This window comes from Furipterus horrens, unplaced genomic scaffold, assembly GCF_987537825.1.
Source record: "Furipterus horrens unplaced genomic scaffold, mFurHor1.1.pri manual_scaffold_10, whole genome shotgun sequence".
Lineage (NCBI taxonomy): Eukaryota > Metazoa > Chordata > Mammalia > Chiroptera > Furipteridae > Furipterus > Furipterus horrens.
Window position 1 is genome coordinate 56,489,599 of NW_028327180.1, and position 16,695 is coordinate 56,506,293.

Here is a 16,695-nt window from a genome sequence, read left to right on the forward strand (position 1 = left end):
GACAGGCAGCTCATACTTCATGAAGATCTGAGAACTGGTGGTTTGATCTGGAGACCAGAGCACCACTGGGTCCTGGGCCCTCACGGTGGCACCTGAGGGTCAAGCACGCAGCCCATTCCCCGCCTCTCCTCTGGTGGGGATGGGCACACAGTCACAGAGCCCCTCCACAGGACACCAGGCTGTTTAGACCCTCTCGCTGGTGTCCCTTTAGACCAGTGAGCTTCAGGGGTTTCTTGCATGTTTGTAAAGCTGGAAGAGGAAACTGGGGCAAGTGTTGGCCGCTGGGCTCAGGCGCTCCCTGTTGGGCCTGGGGTCTCAGGGCTGGCCTTGAGACAGCAGTCTGGTTTCAGGGAGACCACATGTGGAGTGGTCGGCGCTGGCCTCGGTGAGGTCCACCTCTGTCTCGGGGCAGGTGCCTCTGCGTTCATTGATGCGACGTTGTGTGTGCGCCCCACAGTGCCAGGAGCAGTGGGTGGACTCCGTGGAGATCTAGCATCTCCACAAGAGTGCACTGTCAGGTATGGTTTCTAGTGTGTGAGGAAACTCGAGTAAACTGGTGTCACATTGTCAGTTACCTAAGGGCCCTCAGTGCCCTTCAGGTGGGACCTGGGGGGACCCCTCCATAGAAAGACCCTGGGAACATCCAGCAGAATCAGTGCCCTTAGGTCACCCAGGAGCCCTCACCAGGAAACTGGCCAGGGAGGAGAGGCTGGCCCCCCCATGGGTGGGGAGATCACAAACTGTCTCCTGGGGTATCTCAGGCCAGAGAGCACTGCTCATCAAGTCGGCTTCCTGGTCATTGTCATGCTGGGTCCCTCCAGAATGACCCTGGGCCCCCAGGCCTGGGGTGTATATGGCTCCCAGTCTGGGCACAAATGTCCCTCCAGAAGAGGGGATATCCCCACTGGGCCAGTTGCTCCAGTGTCCTGCCCTAATTGCCACGATAGGCCCAGCAGCCTGCTCAGCCAGTGCTCCTTCTGCCTGGGGCCTGGGGTCTGATGCCTAAACCTCATGGTTCCCTATACCTCCATTCTGTCATTTGGAAAGTAAGCAGGAGGATGATGTTATTAGGTTGCAGAGCACTGCGTCCCGTGTGCCTGGTTCTGAGTGTGTCCAGGCTGCATTCACCCCTATAGCCACTGCACAAGGGAGGAACACCCACTAGCAGGTGAGTAGTGGAGGTCCAGGGAGATGTGGCACCCCGTCCACACAGAAACAATGCTGGGAACCCAGAATCCCAGACTCAGGGATTGCCTGCCTGCTGCTGCCCTTCAGGTCATTCCTATATGTCCTTGAAGGGTGCTCATAATAAGATGAGTTTGAGACACTAGTCTGCTCCAAATCCACACATGGCCACATCCATGCAGCATAGAGGACGTCACTCTGTTTTAAACACTCCCACCCATCAGCCTGTGGGAGGGGCTGACCAGGCCCTGGGGTCCCGCCCTCAGAGGTCCCACTGGTCTGGGATTACTCACTCATTCAGTCATTCCACAAGCATTTGTTCACTTCCAGGCCTGGTGGGTTCCTGGGACGCAAGAATGAATCATAGTTAAGGAACCTCCAAGGTTCCTCTCTCCTCCCACAGCCTGGTGACCTTAGCCCCCATAGCCTGGTGTCTGCCCATCCTCTGCCTCTTGGTCCCCTTACCCAGAAATCCGGGATGCTGCACAGCTATGTCCTTGGGGATCTGCTGCTCTTGCTCCTTATCCCTCAGGGAATGGCCACCCCCTACATCCCCCACCCACCAAAACCCTGTATTCCTTTCCTGCAGCTCCTGTAACAAATACAGAAAACAAGGGAAACTGGTTCTCTCACAGTCCTGCAGGCCAAAGGCAAGGTGCCGGCAGGGCTGCATACCATTTGGAGGGTCAGGGGAGACCTGCCCACCGCCAGCTGAACTAGCATGTCGAATGGGCCACAGCTTTTCTGATGCCTCAGGATAATCTGGAAATCTGGTCATTTATGTAAAATAACATGATACTTAAATGAGAGCAACTAATTCAAGTTTTTAGAAGCCCCTTAGTGAGGTTGTTAAGTATGCAGAGTGGAAGACCCTACCCCTCAACATGGATCAACGATTAGGCAGCTACCCATGAACAAACACAGCTCTGGAGAGAGTCCCTTAGGAAGCTTCAGCAATACAGTGGAACAAAACACCTGAATAACCGCACAAAAGGGAAGGAAGAACAACTACGTTTTGCCTGCATCATCCCAGCCCCAGACTGACAACACTTGGCACCAAGAGGGAGCTCCCATCCAGGAGTGCCCTTGCCAGGAGAGGGTGACCACAGTGAGTCACAGCTCTCCAGACTCCTAGGCACCACACAGAAGACCTACTTCAGTTTTACTCCATCAAAACATGCAAAGCTGAGCTGTATAGAGATGGTTGGAAACAAGGGACTAGGGCATGGGCCAGCAGCATCAGTCACACAGAGGGTGTGACTCTGGTTTCCCGTGGCCTGCTCTGCAGAGGACCCCAGCAGCTTTCACTGCAAAAGAAACCAGCGGCCACCACAGCTGCTATGTGCCTGCAGATTTCAATGCTGAGGTTTCCTCCCCTCAGGCTCCCACATTCACAGCCACCAGATGCCTGAGTCCTTCTCACCCCATCCCCTGCCCCCGCCTCTGGGCCTCTGAGACTGCATGAGGGCACAATGCCAGCCTAGACCCCTGTGGCTGAAACCCACCACATGTGTGTGCTCAGGGATGGCCTCTCCAATAGTGCACATGTGCCCCAGCCTGACTGCTGTCATCAGCCTCCCTCCACTGCCCTGTGCATGCCTGTGGCGAGAGACTGCAGCCACAGCAGTGCACACTGATCGCAGAGGCCCCTGTGGCTCCTAGTGTGCCCAGTGGCCCCAGTTCTTATGGCTGACTCTATCCCTCCTCACTTCATTCATATCAGCAACCAGCCCCTGCCACCACACAGGTCCCTGCAGCTGAGTGCTTACAGCCACTGTGGAACCCCTACAGCGCAGCATGCACGAGTGTGCCTCCCCCTGTAGGTGAGGGTGTTCCTTACTGAAGTCTGAAGATGGGCAAACACCTATGCAAGGCTACCATGATCATGAAGAAGTAGGGGAATATAACACCACAAAGGCAACAGAGTAAATTTACAGGAACAACTCCAAAGAAAGGGACATATGTGAATTGCTTGATAAAGAATTCAAAATAATTGTTCCAAAGATACAGAGAGAGCTACAATTTAACAAAATCAAGAAAACAATACAATAACAAAATAGAAATTCAACAAAGATAGAAAACAACAAAGAACCAAGTAGAAAACTTAGAGCTGAAGAATATAATGACTGAACTGAAGACTCCAAAAGAGATCTTCAATAGCAAACTGCACCAAGCAGAAGGAAGAATTAATGAGCTCAAAGAAAGATTATTTGAAAGTATGCAGTTAGAGGAACAAAAAGAAGGAAAGAATGAAAAGGAGTGAAGAAAGCCCATGGGGCTTATGAGACAGCACAAAGAGAAATAATCTATGAGTTATTTTTGGAATCCCAAAAGGAGAAAAGAGAGAGAAAGAGGCAGAGAGTGCATTTTAAGAGACAATGGTTGAGGATTTCCCAAATCCAGGGAGAGAATTAAACGTCAAAGTTTATGAAGCCAATAGGTTACTCCCAGATATTAATCCAATGATCTTCTCCAAGACACATTATAATAAAACTGTCTAAAATTAAAAAGAGATTATTTTAAAAGCAGCAAGAAAATATTTCTCTTATACAGGGGAACCTTTTAAGAATATCTTTTTTTTCTCCACAGAAACCTTGTAGGCAAGGAGAGAGTAGAAAGATATATTCTAAGGGCTGAAAGGAAAGAAAAAACTACTAACCAAGAATACTTCACTTGGCAAAGTTGTCCAGAAATGAGGGTGAAATAAAGACTTCCCCAAACAAACAAATGTTGAGAGTACATCATCATTAGAACTGCCTTTCAAGAACTGATGAAATAGTTCTTCAAGCTGAAACAAAAGGATGCTAATCAGTTACATGAAAATATGAAATATGCAAAAATACTCTAATATTGTAATGTGGTGGTGTGTTAACCACTTAACTCTAGTAACAGGTTAAAGACAAAAGTATTAAAAATAGCTGTAGCTACAATAATGTGTCAATGGGTACATGATGTAAAAAGATGAGACATCAAAAATATAAAATGTGTGAGGAGAATAAAAGGATAGAGTTTTTGTATGAGGTCAAAGTTAAGTTGTTATCAAATTAAAATAGATTATTATATATAAGATATATGTTTCAAGTAAGCCTCAGAGTACCACAAAACAAAAACCTATAGTAGATACATACAAGATAAAAAGAAGGGAATCATATTATGCCACTATAGACAGTCATCAATTCACAAAGGAAGACAACAAGAGAGGAAGAAAGGAATACAGGAACTATAAAACAGTCATAAAACAGCGCAATGGCATTAGTAAGTCCTTACCAATTCAGTTTAATTGAAAATAGGTTAAATTCTCCAATCAAAGGCATAGGATGACTGAATGAATAAAAACATAAGCTCCAGTTCTATGCTGCCTATAAGAGGCTCACTTCAACTTTAAGGATACACGTGGACTCAAAATGAAGGAATGGAAAAGGTATTCCACCCAGCTGGAAACCAAAGAGAACAGGGGCAGCTATACTTATATCAGACACAATTAAGTCAGTCAAAATTAAGTCATTATATGATGATAAAGTGGTCAGTTCATCAAGAGTATATAACAATTGTAAATACATATGCACCCAACGTTAGAGCACCTAAATATATTAATCAAATGCTAACAGATCTGAAGGAAGAGATAGATAAAAATATAATAACAGTGGGGGACTTCAGTGCCCCACTTTCAACAATAGGTAGATCATTCAGACAGAAAGTCAATAAGGAAACACTGGCTTTGAACTGTACTTTAGACCAAGCTGCCCTAACAGACATAACAGAACATCCCGTCCAACAGCAGCAGAATGCACATTCTTCTCAAGTGCATATAAAACAATCTCCAAGACTGATTATATACTAAGTCAAAAAACAAGTAGTAGCAAATGTAGGAGAGCAAAATCATGCCAATTATTTTTTCTGATTACAATGCTATGAAATTAGAAATCAGTAGCAGGAGGAAAACTGAAAATTTCACAAAATATGTGGAAATTAAATAACACACTTCTGAACAACCAGTGGGTCAAAGAAGACATCAAAAGGGAAATTTTTAAAAATCTTAAATGAAAATTGAAAAACAGTACACCAAGATTTATGTGATATGGCAAATACAGTTCTAACAGGAAAGTTTATAGTAATAATTCTGCAATATAAAAGAGAGATTTCAAATAAACAATCGAATTTTACACCTCAAGGAGCTAGAAAAAGAAGACTAGACTATGCCCAAAGTTAGAAGATGGAAGGAGAGAGCACAGATCAGAGCAGAAATAAATGAAATAGAGATCAGAAAAATAAAAGATCAGTGAAATTAAGAGCTGAGTTTTTTAAAAGATAAATAGAATTAACAAATCTTTTCCTAGACTTATCAAGAAAAAAGAGAGGACTCAAAAAAAATAAATAAATAAATGAAAAAGGAGAAATTACAACTGACGTTATAGAAATACAAAACATCGACTTCCGGCCAAGATGGAGGCTTAGATGAACACGCTAGGTCTCCCTCTACAACTAGAGAGGAATACAACTACTTCAAAACAAAGGATAACTAGAAATTCCAGAAAATAAAACTACACGGAAGCCCAACATATGAAGTTATAAACCAGCGGTGCCATTTGGGCAGGTAAGAGTTAAAGAGGGCAGCGCTGTTTGCGATCGCACCTGAGACCGCGGCGGGGCGGCAAGAAATCCCGGCTGCGGTCGGGCCCCTGGCAGTGCGCGACCCCAGCGCTGGGGAGAGCAGCCACCGCATCGCCTTGAACAGTGAGGCCCAGGGGGGCGGGAGGAAGGATCCCGGTCTCCTAGCTGAATAACTGTGTGAATCCATCTTGGACCCCCGCCCCCAAAGAAAGCACCACAGGGCTGCGAAATAGGTCGCAGACAGGCGCCGGTCGCTGAATTGTGACGCGTACACAGGCACTGCACCCTACAGCCGGCCCAAGAAAACAAAACGCATCTGTCAAAATGAGGCAGACAACTATAGAAATCCCAGTGGGGCAGCTCACCAGGCAACAGATAGAGAACCTGACAGATGAACAGATAAGAAACCTGTCAGAGGCTCAGTTCTGGGCCATTGTTATCAGGTGGCTTACAGAATTCACAAAAGAGCAGGAAAAAGATAAGAAAGAAGCGAAAAACATTCATAACGAAAGGAACAAAACCGCATACGAGACAGATGGTGAGGAAAAAAAATCCAGAGTTCATTTCAACAAACTAGAATATGGAGAAGGAACAAGCAGTCAACCAATGCAGCGAGAGGAAATGGGAAGCAACAATGAGAGGATCAGAAACCTCTGGGACAGCTATAAAAGGCCCAACATAAGAATCATTGGTTTGCCAGAGAGTGAGGAAGATGAACTAGAACTTGAAAAATTGAGTGAAAATATAATAAAGGAGAACTTCCCAGACTTGGGGAAGGGAATAGACTTGCAGGTCCAGGAAGCAAGGAGAGTTCCCAAGAGACTGGACCCAGGGAGAACCACTCCAAGACACATTATAATCAAAATGTCAAAAATTAAAGATAAAGAGAGAATCTTAAAAGCAGCAAGAGAGAAGAAAAGAATTATGTACAAAGGGGTCCCAATTAGACTATCAGCTGACTTCTCAAGGGAGACCCTACAGGCAAGAAGGGACTGGCAAGAAATATTCAAAGTAATGAAAATCCAAAACCTACAACCACGAATACTCTATCCAGCGAAATTGTCATTCAGAATAGAAGGACAGAGAAAGTGTTTCCAGGACAAAATAAAACTGAAAGAGTTCATTAGATCCAAACCACTGTTATATGAGATGTTAAAGGGACTGGTTTAAAAAACAGAAGCTAGGGAGATGAAACAAAGGCAAACTAAACAGGCAACGAGAGTGGAAAAGGAACTGTGGGTACGGGAAGCATATTGGGGGGAGGTCAACAGGGAGGGGGAGTGGGGAGAGGGAGGGAGATGATATAGGAATTGGGGATCATGGTAGGAGGGAATGGAATAGACGGAGAGAGGTTGGGAGGAACTGTATGCACAACTAATGGACATAATCTAAAAGGGGGGGACAACTGGAGGGAGGGGGGCCACCGGGTGGAGGGGAGCAGAGGGAAGGGAAATTGGCACAAATGTAATATTTTAATCAATAAAACACATTAAATCTGAAAAAAAAAAAAAAAGAAATACAAAACATCGTAAGAGACTACTATGAACAGCTATACACTAACAAATTGGACAATCTAGAGAAATGGATAAATTCCTAGAATCATACAACCTACCAAGACTAAATCTTGAAGAAATACTAAATCTGAATTAACCAATAACAAGTAAGGGAATTGAATCAGCAATCAGTCTCCTAACAAAGAAAAGCCCAGGCCCAGATGGCTTCACGAGTAAATTTTACCAAACATTTAAAGAAGAATTAACTCCCATCCTTCTCAAACGCTTCCAGAAACTTGAAGAGGAGGGAACCCTTCTAAACTTATTCTATGAGGCCAGCATTACTCTGACACTGAAGCCAGGTAAGGATGCTACAAGAAGTGAAAACTAAGGCCAATGTCATTGATGAACACATATGCAAATATTCTCAACAGAAATTATCAAATCAAACTCAGCAGTACATTAAAAGGATCATACACCACAGACCATGATCAAGAGGGATTTGCCTCTAGTATACAAGGATGAGTCAACATATGCAAATTAATAAATGTGATACACTACATTAATACAATGAAAGATAAATATCACTCGATAATCTCAATAGATGCAGAAAAGCAATTCATAAAATTTAACCTCCTTTCATGATAATAACCTTCCAAAAAATTAGATATAGAAAGAACATGCCTCGCCATAATAAAGGCCAAATATGATAATCCCACAGATAACATCGTACTTAATAGTGAAATGTTGAAAGCTTTCCCCCTAAGATCAGGAAAAAGACAAGTGGGCCTGTCTTCACCACTCCTATTCAACATAGTACTAGAAGTCCTAGCCGGCACAATCAGACAAGAAAAAGAAGTAAAAGGTGTCAGAATCGGAAAGGAAGAAGTAAGATTGTCTGTTTCCTGATGACGTCATCAGGCATATAAAAATTCTAAAAGATTCCACCAAAAAAATTGTTGGAAGTAACCAAGAGATTCAGTAAGATTCAAGATACAAAATCAACATACAAAAATCAGTTGTGTTCCTATACACTAACAGTAAACTACCTAAAAAAGAAATAAAGAAAAATATCTCATTTATAATAGCATCTAAAATATTTAGGAATAAATTTATCCAAGGAATTGAAAGGTGTATACACTAAACACTATAAAATATTGATGAAAAGACAGAAGAAGATGCAAATAAATGGAAAGGTATACTGTGTTCATGGAACAGAAAAGTTAACATTGCCCAAAAGCCTGTGCTGCCCAAAGCCCTCTACAGACTCAATGCAATCCCTATTAAACTTCCAAATTCCAATTAAAAAAACATCCTAAAATCTTAAGGCCCTGAATAACCTAAGCAATTTTGAGAAAGAACAAAGCTGGAGGCATCACACTTTCTAAATTCAATTATATTACAAAGCTGTAGTAATCAAAAGAGCATGGTACTGAAAAACAGACATCCAATTAAACAGAATTGAGGGTCCAGAAATAAATCCATGCACATATGTGATCAGCGTATATTTGAAAAGAAACCAAGAACACTCAATGGGGAAAGGATATGCTCTTTAATAACTGGTGTTGGGAAAACTGGCTATTCACATGCAGAAGAATGAAATTGAATCCGTATCCTACACCACTCATGAAAGTTAACTTGAAATGGATTAGGGACTTAAATGTAAGACCTGAAACCATAAAACCAATAGCAAAAGTGACAAAAGCAAAAAATCAACAAGTGGGACTATATTAAATTAAAAAGTTTCTGCATAGCAAAAGAAATAAAATGAAAAGACAACCTATAGAATGGAAGAAATAGTTTTAAGACATATTGGATAAGGTGTTAATATTCAAGACATAGAAGGAACTCATTCAACTCAATAGCAAAAGTATAATAATCATCATCTGATTTAAAAAAAGGGCAAAGGATCTGAACAGATGTTCTTTCCAAAGACATACAAATGGCCAAGTACCTGAAAAGACACTCAATATCACAGATCATCAGGGAAATGCAAATCAAAACCACAATGAAGTAACACTACACACCTGTTAGAATGGCTGTTATCAAAAAGATAGCAAGTGTGGGTGAGGATGTGGAGGAAAGGGAACCCTTGCGCACTGTTGGTAAAATGTAAATTGGTTAAGTCACTATGGAAAATAGTGTGGAGTTTCCTCAGAAATTAAAATTAGAGCTGCCATATGACCCAGCAATCCTCCTGGGTATATGTCCAAAGAAAATCAAAGAGATCAAAGAGATATCAAAGAGATACCTGCACTCCTATGTTCATGGTAGCATTTTTTACAGGACATGGAAGCGCCTATGTGTCCATCTAAGGACAACTAGCTGATAAAGAAACATGGTACATATGTACCATGGAATATTATTCAGACTTTAGAGAGAAGGAGATCCTATCATTTGTGAAACAGGGATGAAACTGGAGACGTTAGCTAAGTGAAATAAGTCAGACACAGAAAGACAAATACTGCATGGCCTCACTTATATATGGAATCTAAGTGGTCAAACTCATAGAAGCAGAGAGTAGAATGATGGTTGCCAGGGCTTGGGGAGGGACATGGGATGTAATGATCCAAGTGTACAGAATTCCGGACCCACAGGATAACTGAGTTCTGGAAAGCACTGTGCCCATAACTAACAACACTATTGAGTGCATAACGTCTGCTACGAGGGTTGACTTACATTGTGTTCTGATATAAAAAGTGATAGGAATAAAGGGAGTGGGAGGAAACTTGGAGAGGTAATGGGCACACTTAAGGCTTTGATAGATAGGGGTGATGGTTTCACAAGTGCACGCTGATTCCCAAACTCATGGGTTTGTAGACATTAAATAGGTACAGCTTTTTACATGTCAACAATACCTCAATAAAGTGGTTTTTAAGAAACCAAAACATACCCTTGAATGGGTCAGAAGTGTGTGACCTAAAGAAAATGTATCTGCAGGTTGACACAGTGGGGCCCCAGGGTGAGGCCACTGGTATGTGGATACTGGACCAAAAATCCAAGTGTGGGAGCTGGCCGGGCAGTGAGCAAGCATGGTCAAGGGGAGGGGAAGGCCACTCGGGATGATGGCTGGGGCTTCTGAACCAGTGATTAAAGGGAGAGCCAGAGTTCTCCAGATTGCCAGAGTTGGGGGCAGGAGCAGGGCCCCCTAGGCTGAGGGGCAGGGAGGCCCGGTCATGAGCCCCGTGAAGGAAGGAGGGGGCTGTCCCCGAGACTGGTGTGAGGTGTGTGAGCAGGGACAGGGTAGGCAGGTTGCGAGCCTCGGTGCCAGGGTGCAGAGCATCCTGGGGTCCAGCGGAGCCAGGCACAAAGAGAGCCCCAGGAGGGAGCAGTGTGGCGGTCTTGCAGGAGGCAGAAGTAGGGTTGCAGTGGAGTCTGGGATGTGGCTGATGTGGATGCAGTGGGGGCAGCAGGGACTGTGGCCAGCTGCGGGGCCACACGAGCTCCATGCAGGGTGCCCCAGCCTGGTAATGCAGAGACCCCTGCCATTGGAGCCTGCATTTCCCAAGGAAAGTTGGAATTTCATTTTTGAAACATGAAATCTGATCACTTTGAGTATTGGGTTCACAACTTTGAAAATATCGTTGGGGGTGCACTGAGCATGTCTGCAGACAGATGGAGCCCTGGCTGACATTTTGACGTTTGTCTTGAACTTGGGGCTCCTGGGGATGAGGTGGCACTGGTCCACCTTTGGTGTATCATGGTGTTCCCCTGGGGCCACACACAGGCCCATAGTTGTACTTCCCTTCTTCCAGGCTGTTCTTGACAGTTTGCCCTGACAAACCCAGATGAGGAGAAGTGGAAGATAGGGGTGAGAATAACCTAACAGAGTCCCTTTCCCAGACAGTCCAGTGACTGGAAGTGGAGGCACTGGGAAGATGGGGCCCCCCGAGGCCCCGCCCTGTAACCTTCCCAGCCCAGGTTTTCAGTTCTAGTACTTAGCTCAGCCAAACAGGAGATTCTGCCTTCTGGGGCCCTGCTCACTGCTTCCCCCCTGTGTTGTGGTCTGGGAACCTGACCCATCTCATCTTTGCCCTGCAGGCTGGCCTGATCCGAATGGAGGAGGAGGAGTTCTTCATCGAGCCCCTGGAGAAGGGGCTGGCGGCGAAGGAGGCCGAGCAGGGTCGTGTGCATGTGTTATATCGCCGGCCATTCACCCCCAGGCCCCCTTCTCTTGTGGGGGCACAGGCCCTGGATACAGGTAAGGCTGCTTCAAGTGGGCAGGCTGTGTGGTAAGCCTTGGACATCTCCTCTGGGAACCCAGGACCCCTTCTGCAGGCCTGGTCCCAGGCTGAGGCTGAGCCCTGCCATGTTGATCACACAGCACAGTGAAGGTGCTGGGGTACATGTGGGCCACAGACCTGCAGGTGCAGGGCCCCTGTAGCAGACAGTCAAAGCAGCCTGAGGGTCCACCTTCTGTCCAAGTGTCAGGGAGCAAAGGAGGCCCACACCAGGCTGCACCCCTCGGCCTACAACCTTAACCCATGTCTGACCTCTGAAGATGTCTGCAGCCTCCAGGCAGCCTCCCTTCCTGCCTACGTGCCACTTACTCTCCCTGCCATGGTGACTGCTCCTCCCTGCAGAGAAAGTCCCCAGGGCTCCGTCAGCCCATGGGGAGAGGGGGATGCACCATAGAGACCCAGGTGTTCCCAGCAGCCTCCACAACTTGTGCAGACTTGCACGGTTTAGTCTTTTTCAACTTAGAACCAAGTGCACTCTGGGCCGGGAGTGTGGGAGGGGCTGCTGAGCAGGCATGGTGACAGCCCCTGCCTCAGCCTCTCGGAGCCCTCCGCGGCGCTGGGCCTGCTGGCCAGCCTGGACCTTCCCTTTGCTCTGGGGACTAAGTTCACAGGTGACCATGAGGCTGGGTCTGACTGTGTTCCCAGCAGGCCTCAGAGGCCCCAGGGCCCATGGCTTGGATGAGACCACCCTGCCTACACCCAGCTCTGTGCAGTGGCCTCAGGCCTCAGCCTCAGGGCCTGGACCCCCGGCTCATGGCACGTGGCAGCAGGCATAGAGGCCCGGGTCTTGGGTTGGGCGCATCTGCATGTGTAAGTGAGCCCCAGTGGTACTGATGAGCCAGCACCCCTGCCCGCTGTCATCTGCAGACTCTCCACTCACCCCGAGCAGCCCCAGTCCGTTCACAGGGCTCTGACTCCCCAGTCTGACAGGTATATTGAGTGCAGCCTGGCAGGGTGCCGTTCTGGTTTCAAGGAGCAGTGTCACATACATTTACAAAGGAATTGTTCCTTCAGGAAGCCTAGCACTCTGCAACTGATCGAAACTTCTGGCAGCCCCTTCGTCCCTGTGATAAATCACTGTCTGCCTGGGCTGTGGGCAGCAGAGCCTGAGCTGCCCGGCTTCTCCCAGCCGCAGCCCCTCCTGTCTCTTTCCCACCCTTGGGCTCCTCTGCGGGTGGGGGTGGGGGGTGGGGAATGAAGAGTAAACCCACAGGGTGTGGCTGGGAGTGCAAATGGGCAAGGAAGTGCCTCAGATAGGGACCTCTAGGGCCCTGACCTTACTCCCTGGTGGCTGCTGCCCTTGGGCCAGTTGGGGCCCCAGCCTTTGTCTTCTCATCTGTCCTGTGGGGCTAAAAAAAGCCTGTGTCTCAAAGAGCTGAGGTCCTTCCACTTTATGCTTTGTGCCTAGGGCTTCTGAGCTGGCCTCTGGTGGTGGTCCCTGGGGGTCTGGCTCAACCTGGGTGAGGGGCTGCCAGTGTTCTGGGTGAGTTTCCAACCCCCTTCCTTGAGGTGCTTGTCTTCTTGAACTTGACAGCCCTCCACGTGGCCCGGCCAGCCCGGCTTTATTAGCTGTGCTTCTGTTGGTCTTTGGGCATCTTCTATTAAATCTTCCCCTCTCCCCATGTTCCCTTATTGACTTAATTTGGTGAGAGCTTGAAACTCAGAACTTAAGAAAGGAATTTCAAACTCAGACTAGTTCCAGAAACCATTCGCCTAGAACAGAAGATGCTGGGGAAGTCCAGGCACACTGTTTAGGGACTGCAGCTGTTCTGAAAGGAGCAAGGGGAGCCTGTCCCAGCTGAGCTCTGGACCTCGGCCCAAGACTGTGGGTGTGTAGGCTCCCTTTCCCTGGAAGTCCCTGCCAGTGTCAGCCTGACCCTGTGTGGGCAGCTTGGCCCACAGACAGCACATTTCTCCCTGAAGTGCCTGAGTGTTCCCACCCGGCCCAGAGCTGAGGCCCAGCCCTCGGCTGGAGGGTGTCCAGATGCATGTTATGTTGGGGTTGGGCTGAGGGCCCGAGGCAACACTGGGCCCACAGTTAGGGGCAAATGGGAAAGCAGTGTCCTTAGCCGGCTACATTTGCTTTCCTGCAAGAGGACATGTCCCTGGGACCTGTGTGTATGCCTGTGCCGTAGGGGATTCCTTCTCCCGGTGAATTCTGAGGGGACCCTGACATATCAATGTAGCTCTGGCAGGAGGCTTCCTGCCCCCCTCCCTATTCCCCTTAGCAACTCCTGGGAGCACATTTGAACCTCCCCCGCAGCTATTTATTGATGAGCAGTAGGTGTGATGGCTCCTCTGGGGAAGAGGAAGCACCTCTCTTGGGCCTCCTGGTCTGGCTGGAGTGGGCATGTATCCCCCGCATGTCTCCCCCAAGATGCTGGGACACATTGTCCTGTTGTTCCTGAGCAGCCAGCCAGTTGCTTCCTGGCTATCTCAGGGACTCTCCAAGCCTCAGAGAGTCATTGTCCCTAACAGTCTCATCTGAGGGTAGTTGCAGGATCTCAGATTGCCTACAGAAACAACGGGAAAATGAAGGTTTTAACACGCTTCACGGACTTGGGCCAGTGTTGGGTGTGTACTTGGCAGCTGAATGTCACCAGCATCGCTCTTGGGTCCTAAAGGAGGGTATAGGGTAAGCAAGGAGCCGAGGAGAAGGGGAAGGGCTTTTCTCTCCACACTGGCCGTCCAGCTGTGGTGGAAGCTTCTCTGAGCTGTGCTGGCCTGGGAGCCTGGCCAGGGCAGGAGGGTGGAACTCGAATGCCAGGGCTCTAGGGTGGCCTTTTGGGGAGAGGCCTCCCTCAGGTACCATGAGTCCCATTGTCTGTCTCCCCCAGAGCCAGCCCTGTGCCCCCACGCAGTACATTGTGGGTAGGGGGTGCTGTGTAACATCAGCATCTCTTGGGGTGGGGGGTGTTTGCACTCACATGCATTCTTGCCCCAGTTCAAGTTCTGGGCTCCTGCCTGAGCCCCGCCATGGCTGCTGTTTGTCAGCCCCATTGTTGCAGTTAAGGGAAAGCCATGGCTGGTGGATGCAAGAAGAGAAGCGCTCGCCAGATAGTCCAGGCACAGCATCGCCTCCTAGGCCCAGGCTGCTTCCACATATTGCCACCAACTGGTCGGCTTCGAACAATGGTAGTTTATTCTCTCGCAGTTCTAAAGGGTAGACATTCAAGATGAACATCACTGGGCTGAAATCCAGGTGCTGGTCGGGCCACACTCCTTCCAGAGGCCCTAGTGGGGAACCTATTCCTCACCTTTCCCAGCTGCTGGTTGCTGCTGGCATCCCTTGGCTTGTGGCCACGTCACTCTGACCTCTGCCTCTGGGTCACATCGCCACTTCCTCTTCTGTGTGTGTGTGTCAATGTCCCTCAGTTTCCCTGTTACCAGGATGTATGTGCTTGCAACGGGGGCCAACCCAGATCATCCCTGGTGACGTCCCTTGTCTCAAGATCTGTAATTTAATTATATTTGTGAAGTCCTATTTTGTCATATAAGGTAACATTCTCAAGTCCCAGGAATTAGAACCTGGTATCTTTGGGGGGTGAAAAGGGTACACCTCTATCAGTGATGCTTCAGGCCTCTCTCACTCCTTGTCAGGGGACAGTGCTCAGGCACAGCCCAGGGAGGCCCCTTGACCTTCTGCCTCTGCCAGACCCTAATCCAGGCTGTGGGGCCTGGAGAGGCTGCACCGAACTGAGGCTGGGTCATGCTGTGGCCAGGGTGATATCAAGATCATGTACACAGAGGTCAGCCTTGCTGTTGGCGCCAAATACCTGGCTGTTGGGGTGGGGTGGGGTGTGCACTTGGGATTCTGGAAAGGTCCCCACATGGGTGGGACAGATCCCTGGGCCACAAGCTAGGCATATGGTCTCTTTCAGGCACACGGTGCCCTTTGCAAAAAGTCTTGCCATCCCAAGACAAGGGTTGCAAACTCGAAGGCCTGCAGAGACCAGAAGGCAATGCCCGTGAGGACAGCAGCAGGGGCAAGAAAAACAATCACACTACTTTGAGCCTGGCTTTCATGTCCCTGCTTCTGATATAGACGCGGACACAGAGAGTCTGTCTCTGCTGAAAGGAGACCAGCAGCATGCATGCAGTGGCACATGCTGCTGCCTGGCCTCACTGTGATGCAGGGCAGAGCAGAGAGCCCTCCTCAGCTTCCTGTTGTGACCTGATGTGAGTGTGAGGTGGCAATCCTCCTACTGCCAGGAGAATCCAGTCATCAGAAGTTTTATGTGAACTCTCCTGATTTTCAAACGTTGCTTCAAAGTTCTGAGAAGCACCACGTGGGATGAGTAAAACATGGCTCCTGTGGACCACCTGTGCTTATGAGACACAGGCAAAGTCTCCTCCGTACCTTCTGGGCCTGCTCTTCTGGGCCCTGGGACACAGGAGCCTGTGAGCTCCTGCTAGGCGGGTGGCTCCAGTCCCCTAGAACAGCCTCTGGGCCCCTGGCCCACCTTTCCCCTCTCTGCCTTACACTGGGCCCCGGCTGGAGGAAGAGCTGTCAGACAGCACAGGGCCTGTGACCTTAGCTGCCTCCTCCTGGGAGGGAGCCAGTGCCAAGCCCCACAGGTCTTCCCTGGCAGGCCGAGTGGGCACGTGGCCCTGGGAGCGCTCCTCCCTGCTGCTGCCAAGGAAAGCCTGTGAGAGAGGACAGGCTGCCAAGTCTTCACCCCATGGCCCCAGTCCTTCCTCCCTGCTGACCTGCTGCAGGCTTCCAGGCCTTTGAGGGGCGAAGCTGCCGGTGGGGAACAGGGCCAGGAGCCTCTGCCGGGAGCTCCCTGGGGCTACCGCCGCGAGTGTTTCAGAGCAGGGGTGGCGTCCCGCAGGCAGTGGGCTGCAACCCCCATGTCGAGCAAGCAAAAAGGGGCTGCTGAGGCTGCATTCTTGCCAGCTGGAGGCAGGGGGTTCAGAGTACGGGTGCAGGGGTGGGAATGGGGGGTGCAGGCTCTAACTTGCTAGAAGCCAGTTTGGGGGCTCTTGGCCATGAAGTGGTTGGTGTCAGTTTGTTGGCCCCTGTAACAAGTTGCTATAAACTTAGTGGCTGGAGACAACTCGGGTTTATTCTTTTACAGTTCTGGAGGTTGGAAATCCAGAATGGCTCTTCAGGGGCTCAGCTGAAGATGTGGGCAGGACTGGTTTCCTCTGTAGGCTTCAGG

General features: G+C 48.6%; 1 protein-coding gene across 1 annotated transcript in view; it reads left to right on the forward strand.

Annotated features, from left to right (window-relative positions):
• The window catches only part of ADAMTS2 (ADAM metallopeptidase with thrombospondin type 1 motif 2), a 280,657-nt gene that overhangs the window by 73,493 nt on the left and 190,469 nt on the right, over window positions 1-16,695 (forward strand). The window contains exon 3 of the mRNA XM_090290344.1: window positions 11,331-11,490. Coding sequence (XP_090146470.1) covers window positions 11,331-11,490 — 160 coding nt within the window. The remainder of the gene's footprint in view (window positions 1-11,330; window positions 11,491-16,695) is intronic.